The sequence below is a fragment of the Antedon bifida genome, chromosome 3 (genome assembly GCF_963402885.1).
Source record: "Antedon bifida chromosome 3, ecAntBifi1.1, whole genome shotgun sequence".
Classification (NCBI taxonomy): Eukaryota; Metazoa; Echinodermata; class Crinoidea; order Comatulida; family Antedonidae; genus Antedon; species Antedon bifida.
In genome coordinates this window covers 25,840,688-25,852,768 of record NC_136228.1, presented here as the reverse complement: position 1 = coordinate 25,852,768, position 12,081 = coordinate 25,840,688, and the positions used below count along the sequence as shown (strand labels likewise).

Here is a 12,081-nt window from a genome sequence, read left to right as displayed (position 1 = left end):
TCAATACATTTGTATAAACATATATTAAATCTATGAATATAGTATTTTATAAAGAAAATCAGCCTGTCTTCAACATTATGAAACTGTACTCGAGCTGTTCAACCGGTTTTCAGCTATTAAACACAATTATCGTAGGAGGAGATAGGAAAATGCGAAGCATCCTCGTATTATTGTGTGCGGGTATTATTCAAAAGGACATCCATAGACAGTGTATACCACGATCGGAAAGCACCCCTATTTGGGGCAAATCGTTGAACTTAAATTCGTTTTAATTGTCAATAACTAATTATCTAACTCAATTTAATTAGTAAACGGGGTTACATCAGGTGGTTAAAATCAGTACCGAGATTCTAACCAACTTTATATACCATCGATTAAACATTCTATAAATAACACGCGATTTACCGAATTTTGCACTTACTTAAATTTATATTTTAGATGATCACCTATAATTCGTCAAAGTGACGAATTAAATTCTAGTTAATGTTTTGTATTCGTTGAATGGATAGAATATTTCATTCGTTGAAAAATTGACTGCTCTATTTAATTTTTCAACTCATGAAATATACACCATTCAACTCATAAACAGTAATTATTTATCTCGAAAGAAAGTATTAATACTAATAGAAATGAAGTAAATTTACCAACCAATTGTTTTTAATAGCTGAAAACCGGTTGAACAGCTCGAGTACAGCATCATAATGTTGAAGACAGACCGATTTAAAAAAAAAATACTATTTTGATAGATTTAATATATGTTTATACAAATGTATTGATTTCCGATGAATGGAACATTCCAATATAACTCTTTGGTTTAACACAAGTACCACCAGCTGTAGGTAAATTTATTGGCACTTGGGGAATTAACCTATATAGATATAGTATTGCAATGTACTTGGACATTACTGTAAATACGTATTAACCATTTTGGTCGCCATTTGAATTTACTGTGAGTGTGGGTACTGTTAGATATAATTATAAACATATGTACAAATAAACGTACAGTATTGAGTGAGTGAGTATGTGAGTGTGAGTAGGCCCTACTGTTATAAATGCGCAATATACAAATAAACTTTATTACAGTTGCTTCTCAACGTTTGTATTAATTAATAATTACACAAAATATAAACGTTGTAGTGGTGTATTGTTACATGTACTATGCTATTTCAATCGACTATGACAGTGACAGTTTTAACAAAGTATTAAAATCGAAAAACATATTTTGTAACTGAGTAGATAATGAATATATTTAAAAATTGTTCTTCTTTGCACCCATATCCTTGTTTTCAAAAAAAAAAATTCAAAAATCTTTTATTGTCCAATTACATACAAAATACATACATGCCATTGGAAATGTGTCGTTTGATACACTACATACATAACAATTAAAAATTATATAGAGTTATACTGTACATCATTCACAAAACTTGTTACAACAAAAGAAATACAAAATTTAAATATAGAAAAGCACATGTAACTTAAACTAAAACTTAATGCATTGTGTTGAGGAAAGACTAGGCGTATTGCAGATTATTGCAAATTATTGAAGTAAGTATGTACTATAATAAAATATCATAAAAAAATACTCTATTTAAAAATGTAAAATATCACAAAATCAGTCCATTCATAATTGTATATTTATCTATTGCACTGCTTTTTAAAAGTTTTAAATGAACTTGGTACAAACGATTTACTATATCTCGTAGTTCGTGAGAGAATACTCCGTAAACGGCACCCTGACCTTAAAAAGTTATACTCGGCATATAATGGATGGTTTGTATTTGCCATTATTTGTTTTACAAGTGATAACACTGACTCATCAAATCTTATATTAAGATCTATTTCAGGGATATTTAGCATTTTACTAGCTCTTCGTACGATTCTATGTAGTTTTCCCTTATCTTTTACATTGAGACTATTTCCCAGCACAGCATAACAGAAAGATATCACGCTAAGTACCATCGATTTGTAAAACATGGTTAGAATTTTGTTATCTACTTTAAATTTCTTAAGTTGACGCATTAGGTGCAGTTGTTGCTGACCCTTTTTATATAGCATGTTTGTATTTTTGCTCCATTTTAATTTATCATCTATGATTGTTCCTAAGTACTTGTATTCTTTGACAACTTTTATACATTCACCATCAATTACTACATCATCATGATTACTTTGTTTCTTTCTAAAATCGATAATCATTTCTTTGGTTTTCTTAGAATTTAAAATAAGATAGTTTTCTTTACACCACTCTGTAAATAACTTTATTTCGGTGAAAGCGATTCAGCATCTTTAATGTTACCAGCTATGCAAGTGTCATCGGCATATTTTATCAAACGGCAGGAGTCGGTGGCATTTCTACAGTCGTTTGTACACACAGAATAAGACACCTACTTTTATTCAAGTTATCCATCGTAAATCATTGACGAATGCTAGGCCAGGAAGCTAGGCCATTAAAACGGGCAGTGTTTCAACTTTAGACGCGGAGAGAACAGTTATAGACGACGCACACAGCAAGCTGATATATGAACGTGCTGTCAACAACGTCGCATCGCAACAATTCTCAAAATGTTTACAGAAAGCTGAACATGCATTAGAGCCATTTATTATCACCATTAGATATCACTTTTTCATTAGATAGGGCTAATTCCAAATGACAATGATGCGTATTGACCAATCAAATTGCAAGAATACAATCAGGTTTTATAATTTCAAATATACATTTACATATTCAAATATATTGTATTGTTGAAATTACATCACTCACATTATTAAAAACTTTTAGCCATGATGATGTCATCATTCTCCGGAGAGCGAACTGCCGGTACACCCCGGTGTTTTGGTGTGAAAGGTACCAACATCAAACTCCGGAGTTTTAAATATTATTATTATATTTTAAATATTTGTACAAAATATATAGCGGGTTTAAAAAATGATAAGTAGTATCAATAAAACATTATATTACTTCTGAGACTTTTGAAAGTAATTATTAAATTAAAAATATTATTAATTAAAATGATTCTAATGATCGTCGGTATGTAAACAAACAAAATAGATTTTATTTTATAAACCCCGGTGTTGCTAGGTTGGTGCGAAAGGGGTATCTCCGGAGTTTCTCAACGTTTTGAATTGTCATAAACCCCGGGGTGTCTCCGGTGTGAAAGGGATATTATTGGCCGGAAATGACTCTTCTAAGAATAGCACACTCACAATTGGCAAAACGATAGCAGTTTTTCAATCAAGCTACATACTCTTTTGCAAACTATATATCTGGTAAAAAAACTATAGATTTAAAATGTAATCAGTTTTGTAGATTCTATAAAACTGAGAACATTTCACATCTTAGATCAGTGTATAATTGATAAAAAGTTTTAGCCCCTCTTTATCACATCCCTTTTACTTACCGAGTGTACTAGAGCTACCCGGGTTAATTTTACGTTGTTTATACTGACCTAAAATTCCCCATTTCACATTTCTGGTTACACAATTCCGGATAAACTCTGCATTTTGTTGACAGTGTATGATTAATAAATTAAAATATAAAATAATGTGATTTTTTTCTTCAGATTCTTCTTTGGAGCCAAGTATCCATCCAGTGTCCTCACATGATGCATTCGATGTCATATCATCTGGTTGTGTGGAAAATCAAGATGGTCACCAGATAACATCTGTAGATCATGCAGCCAATGTATTACCACAAACCAAGTTATGTCCTTCAGAGAACGACAAGAATAGGAAAACTAAAGAAGATGATCAGCAAGCTATCAGTTCAGAGTTAGCTAGTGTTGAAACTAGGAAAAGTGATGTAAGGAATTTAGGAAAAGAAGGTGGCAGCATGGTAATTAAGAAGGATATTCAAAATAATGGTAATGATTCACAATTACAGTCAAATTTGCATGAAAGCATATCAAATGATTACTCCAGAAACAATGCTGAAACCATGTCAACCTCAAGCATTTCAACACAGTCTGTAGATAACAAGTCTGCAAAAAAAGATAAGAAAAAGAGAAGCTGCCTGTCATTAAATTGTAAAAGTTCTACAACCAACTCAAGTAGTCCTGAGAACAGTAGTTACCAGAAAAACAACCTTAAAAGTCGGGATCATACTATAGTTGATTTCGATGCCACATCTGCTATAGTAGAGCCAACACATGAAGTTTTAGATGTTGGCTCCTTTGACAATTATAGCACACCATCAAAATTAATACAGAAAGCACAGGATAGGGAAGTTGGTGACCTTGTCTGTGGTGTTGGTTCTTTTTCAAGCTACACTACTCCTTCAAAGATGATGGCAAAACTATTACTTGATGCTGAAGACAGTATTATCAGTAAAACACCATCAGTGCTATTGAGAAAGAGAACTGATAGGGAGAAGAATGAAAGTATTGCAGGAGTTGGATCCTTTCAAAGTTTCACATCACCTTCAGTATTGATTGAAACTAATCCAGAGGAAAATAGTGATGCCAAAACTGAAATTTCATCTATGGAAATGGTATTCAAAGCTTCTCTTTCAGATTTTTTTACACCTATATCAGATTATGCAGACAAACTGATAGATCCTGATCAAATTTTGAAAAAACCATATAATAAAAAACTTCCTACCAACAGTTCTGATGAAGATGAGTGGGTCATTATTGAGGAATGTTACAGTCCTTTAATAAAATTTCCTCCCATGGAAGAAAAAAATCCTACAAGATCTACAAATACTGAGAAGAACAGTGTTAGTGAACAACCAGGATTGTCCTTCAGTGTTCCAGCAGCAAGTCTAATTGCTAGGCATCTTGACGAGAGTATGAGTGCACCAGAGGCTTGTATTCTACAAGATCTGGAAACTACAGTATTAAGTGAGAATATTAGCATACAAACTAGTCAGGTAAATTTTAGAAAATGGTTCAGCCATATTGTAAAATTATCTTTTTATAGTCATTTCTTACATTAATATTTACTCTAGTAGACTATATTAGATACACTTTCGTATGGACTTTGAGGACCAGAGAATTTGACTTCATAGATTGGTTTAGGGTGGTCAATCAATCATTTTTGGCTTGGTTACACATTTAAAAAATGTGATGAAAGTTATAAACAAGGCCTTAAAATGTCGACAACCACTGGTCACAGCGAGATAATTTTGGTATCAAATTGATCAGAAGAGCTGGGCAGATGGCCAAAAAGTCCTCTAGAAAAGGATGAGGTGGCAATGGAAATACTACCGGCTAATTTTTATACTTTTAGAAAATATAGGTCTTGGGAAGGTCACAACTCAAAATTACCCACAATCCCTTTGGGGGAACATGTCCAAATCGCATAATCAAAATGGCTGCCATTTTTTACATAAGAATTATGGTTTTAGGATAATTTAAGTTAAAATTGCTTTTCTCCAAAACTACTCGCCAATAATCATTGAAACTTGCTAAAAACATACTCTGGTATTAGAAAACGAATAAAACAATAAAAAAAATAAAATATCCATCGCCATAGCAACCATTGCTATGCATATTTGTACATTACAGATTTTACACAGAATTTGTTTTTGACAAAAGTTTTCATTTACATTAATAAACATTGTTTTTTTTTATCAATTTATAAATGAAAACTATCTACTAGTATTGTATATATAGTTATGTAAAAAAATAAAAACTTTTTTTATAACATAACAAAAATTCATTTTTCATTTCCATAGCAACAGAGTAAAATTACAAATTGCACAGCTAGTTTCATTCTATATAAATACAAATCATCTGATATAAGAAAGTTATTTATAACTTAATAAATCAATTAAAAGACTATTTGGGTATTGGAAAATGACTAAAATAATTTTAAAAAGTTGTTGCTATGCACATTGTTACATTACACAGCTTTTAAACAGAATGTTTGAACAGTTTTTTTGCATTACAGTTTATTATACACTGGTTTTGTTTTTTTTATAAATTACTTTTTGGAAAAAAAACTTCTAGTATTTGTAAATATAGTTATGTGAAAAAAAGAAACATTATTTAACTAAAGTAACAAAAACGGATTTCACTTCTACCCCTTTCACACCAAAACTCCGGAGTGTCTCCGGAGACACCCCAGGGTTTATGACTATTCAAAACGTTGAGAAACTCCGGAGATATCCATTTCACACCAACCTAGCAACACCGGGGTTTATAAAATAAAATTGTAAATGTCGCCCTCTATTTTGTTCGTTTACATAGCGACGATCATTAGAATCATTTTAATTAATAATATTTTAAATTTAATAATTACTTTCAAAAGTCTCAGAAGTAATATAATGTTTTATTGATACTACTTATTATTTTGTAGACCCGCTATATATTTTTTACAAATATTTATAGTATTTTGAAATAAAACTAAATAAATAATTGATTGTGCGAGGATAACCTTTTGACCAGAAACACTCCGGAGTTTGATGTTGGTACCTTTCACACCAAAACACCGGGGTGTCCCCGCAGTTCGCTCTCCGGAGAATGTTCAGCTGTTCAACCTGCAGTTTTAAACTCCGGAGTTGCTTGATTTTACCTTTCACACCAAACAGCGGGGCGTCAACTCCGGAGTGTCTCCGTAGTTTTGCTTTTGGTGTGAAAGTGGTATTACATAGCATCGAAGTAAAATTACGCAAATTATTTAACAATAACACATTTTCATTTATACACTTCAAATGCACCTCTTCATTCGAACAGAGCAGCTTCTTGATTTTCTCGAAACAAAAATCTCCGATATCAGCGAATGATGTCATATTATATATCCGTCATTACATCTATTAGAACAGCAGATGTTAGTTCTGATGGTGGGAGGTCTGCTGTTGTTAAATGTTTCACATTGTCCTCAAGGGCATGAAGCAGGTCTGATTTGTTTGTTCTTCGTCTTCTTTGAATAATGATGGTGGAATAGCAGTTACAGGATAACTTAGAACTGTAGTCAAGTTCTCCTCTGGTCTAACTTTTGACAAAAAATGCTCTTTGATATATCAATTCTGGTGATAGAGCTATTTTCAACTTTCCTTTGATTTTTACATTTGTAGTTTCCATCAGATGTCTGTAAGTTTTCACCCCAGACCTTGTAATTGGATGGTAGAAAGATTTGTTCTTCCCTGGATTTACAACCAAGCGAGAATTGACAAAGTCATCTAACATCTTCTGGCCTTTAGCAGCAATGTTTTGTAGAAACAAGTCCTGTGCCTAAGTTTACAAGCATTAGTGGGTGTGATGATGTAGCAAATGGATCGGTCATGTTATTGTGTATGTGATTTATTATTTGTTGTGCATCGGATTCATCTCTTTTCATCAGGGCTGGTTTAGTTTGCTCATGACAATCTGTATCAGCAGTTTTCTTTCCACTTCTCTGATGCATCATTTTGGCATACTGACCTAGACCTAGTATGCATGTCCACCTCAGTACAGCTGAACCTCTACGTGTCAATCCTATTATGCCGCTGTTGATCTTGCTATCTTTTATAATTGTCGTCTCCACTCCCATGTCTGTCCAAATTCCCTTAAACTTCCCTGGTGTCTGTCTGACTGAAAACTTTCCATCAAATGCCTTAGAAACCGATTCAGGGAGGGAATTAACCATTTCTAAACCATACAGTGTTCCCCATCGAGCATAATATGGTCGGTCTGCAACAAAAAAATATGGCAGCATGTTCATTTGGCTGCAAATATGTAACTTCCAGTCACCTTCTCTTTCTGCTCTTATGTTGGAAAGCATTATTTGTATGACGTTAAGAAAATGCTCCCAGAAAGCAAACGTCGAAGAAGCTTGCCGTCCACATTCAATAAATTCCAAAAGAGGTATTAACTTCTCTTTCATTGCAGTGAGATCAGTTGTGTTTTCATTCGATATGTCTCTGCTAGTTGCAAACATCTTTTGTAACTCTGTTACAGTTCACACACTCGTCTAGATCTTCAATTTGCTTTCTTTCGTCTAACCATATACAAAAATTGTGAATGAGCTGATGGATAAGTGCTTCATAAACCAAGGTCAGTCCCCTGATGGAACTGCTTTCCTGACAACATCATCTCCACACTTGCTGGAGCGAACACATTAGAATCCGCCAACATATCATTTAGGCCTGCATCTCCCCATTTTTCCAATACATGCAATAAAAGTTGCCATTGTGTGAAATCCGCCTATAGTAGAGCAGTTAGCGCCATAAAAATAGCCAAGTTGTGCACTTTATTACCAAAGCATGAAACTTGCCACAAAGTTTCTTTGATGTATATAGATTAAAAATATCGGGGGGTGCCAAGTGTCCATGTCCGGTTTCAAAATGGCCACCATAAAAACAAAAAGTGTTCATATCTTGGCAACTATAAACAGTAGAGACTTGATTCTGGTGTTAAATTGTTCACAAACCACATATTTCTATTTGCTCTAATGAAAAGTTTCGTCAAAAAATGACCGGAAATGACGTTTCTTCCAGTTTGACCTTTGACCTCTTATCTGTATATCTCGGTAACTACTGATCATTTTCAATCGATTTTGGTGTCATTTGGTTCAGAATAGAGACATTTATATTTGTAGTAATGAAACATTTTCACATAAAATGACTGGAATACAATTTATAACCTTTGACATATATAAGTATGTGAACATACTGTATGTGGTTTACATTGGTATAAATGCACCTAATTTTTTTTAACGAAATAAATGACACTTAATGCAAAAATGACCAGGAATTATTATTCTGAATTTTTTATGTGATAGGCGTAAAGTATGACAGATCACTGAGAAACAGCAATCACTGAGCTCATCTATGCCGACTTGTTTGCTAAACTGTGATGTGTCAATCGTTAGATAAAATTTTTGGTCCTCTCTCCTTCATCTTTTTTTTTTTTTTTTTGCAATGTATTATACCATATGGACAATTGTCTGAAATAAAAGTTGAATTGAATTGTTAGATGCCATTTGGAAATATTTTTGATGTAAAGTAGCATTCTTTCGTTGGCCTCTTTGATGTTGCATATGAGACAAGTTCGGAAAGTTCTCATTTTCATGAGTTAAGAGAACACCGTCTTTCAAAGTACATACTACAAACTTATCCTGCATTTGTGCAGTAGACCTACTTTCATTAGTCAGAAACTCAGATGGTTCTTGTTCATTTTCGTTGCATCTAAAAAAATGTACTCCATTTTTATGGTAATGGGCCTTTGCTGTAAACCATCTGAATCCTTTTCCTCGATTTTCTCTAGTCATTGATTTTTTAGCAAAATCCGAACCAAATCAATTCGTAAAAGACATCTCAATATATTCAAGTAATTCTCAAATTAGTGACATGGACCTACAATATACTGTTCTGTACAAGACCTTTTTAGGCATCCACCTGTGGACTTTCACTTTGAAGGTCTTGATTTAATCAATCAAAGTAGTGGGTCCAGACAAAGAAGGGGGTGTAAGACCATCCACACACAAAGAAGGGGGTATAAGACCATCCACACAGAAGGGTGTAGGACCGTCCACAGACAAAGAAAGGGGTGTAGGACCGTCCACACACAAAAAAAGGGGTGTAATACCATCCACAGACAAAGAAGGGGTGTAAGACCATCCACACACAAAGAAAGGGGTTTAATACCATCAACAGACAAAGAAAGGGGTGAAATCCCATCAACAGACAAAAAAGGGGATATAAGACCGTCCACAGACAAAGAAAGGGGTTCAAGACCATCCACAAACAAAGAAGGGGGTATAAGACCATCCACAGACAAAGAAGGGGGTGTAGGACCATCCACAGACAACGAAGGGGGTGTAGGACCATCCACATACAAAGAAGGGAGTGTAGGACCATCCACAGACAAAGAAGGGGTGTAAGACCATCTACATACAAAGAAAGGGGTGTAAGACCATCCACACACAAAGAAAGGGGTGTAATACCATCAACAGACACAGAAGGGGGTATAAGACCATCCACAGACAAAGAAGCGGGTATAAGACCATCCACAGACAAAGAAGGGGGGTATAAGACCATCCACAGACAAAGAATGGGGTATAAGACCATCTACAGACAAAGAAGGAGGGGTAGGACCATATTACCGAGGAAGCATAGGCCTACAAAAAGAAGATGCAATCAAAATAGGCCTACCACTTGGAAAACAAAAAATTGTAGAATAACTGAGGATTGATTGTTGAAATATAAAGGGTTCTTTGTAAGGTCATTAATAATATATTGATATAAACACGATCATCATACTATTCATTTGACATTCAAATACAGTCTATCTCGAAAAGAAGCTCATACTATCACCTTTTCGAGGTTTTACGGTATTCCATAACATGTTATTTCCTCTGTCAAACTATTAAAACTTTTAGCGAATCAGAAGGTGCCAACATCATTGAACTAATGGTACCACCAAGCACACTGTTTACCAATTTTATGTACTATATACAATTTAAGTCCATTAATCATTTAATATTATTACGCCTATCAGGTCAAAGTTCAAAATTAGGTGCATTTAAGACCAACAAAAACCACATACAGTATATTCACATAATTAAAATTCAATAATTAAATGTCAAAGGTCATAAATTGTATTTCCGGTCATTTTATTTGAAAATGTTTCATTACTACAAATATAAATGTATTTATTCTGAACAAAATGACACCAAAATCGATTGAAAATGACCAGTAGTTACAGAGATATACAAATACGAGGTCAAAGGTCAAACTGAAAGAAACGTCATTTCCGGTCATTTTTGGACGAAAATTTTCATTAGAGCAAATAGAAATATATAGTTTGTGAACAATTTGAGACCAGAATTAAGTCTCTAATGTGTATAGTTGCCAAGATATGAACATTTTTTGTTTTTATGGTGGCCATTTTGAAATCAAGATGGCCGCCATACCGGACGTTGGACACTTGGCACCCCCCGATATTTTGAATCTATAATATACATTAAAGAAACTTTGTGCCAAGTTTCATGCTTTGGTAATAAAATGCACAGCTCATGTCATTAACTGCTCTACTACTAGGCGAATTACAAGGTTAGGAAATTCCTGTTGGTGACTTAATTGTACCATTTGTGCAATAGCGTATAGCTGCTGGTCAAATGTATGTATATGAAAAGGTTGTCCACACTTCTCTACTAACTCCTTGCCTCGTATGAGTGTTGTGTATACAGTGCTCATATCAGATGGTGGTGCTTCTATAATGGGTGGATATGCAATGACCGTGACACTTTTCATATTTCTCTTTGACTTAGTTGAATTGAAACCTGTCCAGAAGGGAATCACTTGTGAATGAGAATAGTGTATATGCTGTGGTATATTATATATGCCTCTTGATACTTGGCGAAGCAAACTCCACACAATGTCCTTGGTGGAATAAAACGTTGGAAACTTGTCAATGTAATCTGAGTTGAAATAATCACCATGGCTTTTCAAATGACATGAATCTTCGCAGTGTGTGTGCAAGGAAAGCAGCAGAGGTTACAAGATGAACTTCATCTGCAGTTGGATAGTGTGTTGTTGGATCGATGTTCTCTATATCTCTACGAAGAATGCTAGCAGCTTTGTAAAGAATGTGATCCTCATTCTCATCCCAATCTGCACTAATGTTGGCATCAGTTCCAGTTTCAATATTTTTTATTTCTTTCAGTACATTTCCTATAGACATCATCAAACTTTTACATACAACATCTGCTGACCCTTTTTGATAATAAAATGTTAATTCATCACCATACAATTTCATCAACTTTTGTTTTATAAAAAATGATCTTATCGGTGTCTTTACATTCATTGTAGAAATTTCGCATGTCACATAAAAGAACAATATTACCATTATCTAAAACAGGTTTAAAATGTTGAAAAGTTGATTTAACTAAGCTATCTACATTGTTTTCCGCCTTAATGTTTAGTGTGTGTGTTTTTGTTTGTATGTTACGTTTACATGTGTATGTTTGGTAACATCGCTTGTGATATTTTGCATTTAAAGCAAAAATATCCTCATGAAAAGAAAGAAGCTGTATGACAGCAGTGTCATTAATTTCACTGGCAATTTTGAATATTTTGTGACGTAACTCTTTTGGCTTCACATTTACTTTTGTTAAAAATACACACTTCTTTTTATTTATTGCTTACCACATATGAAACAC

The 12,081-nt window shown here is 33.9% G+C and overlaps 1 protein-coding gene across 8 annotated transcripts in view; it reads left to right on the top strand.

Annotated features, from left to right (window-relative positions):
- The window catches only part of LOC144836853 (uncharacterized), a 103,717-nt gene that overhangs the window by 6,066 nt on the left and 85,570 nt on the right, over positions 1-12,081 (top strand). For 6 of the 8 annotated variants that reach the window (XM_078691738.1, XM_078691737.1, XM_078691740.1 and 3 more), the window contains exon 3: positions 3,561-4,867. In XM_078691738.1, coding sequence (XP_078547864.1) covers positions 3,561-4,867 — 1,307 coding nt within the window. The remainder of the gene's footprint in view (positions 1-3,560; positions 4,868-12,081) is intronic. The other 2 variants (XM_078691741.1, XM_078691742.1) reach the window with 2 other exon arrangements.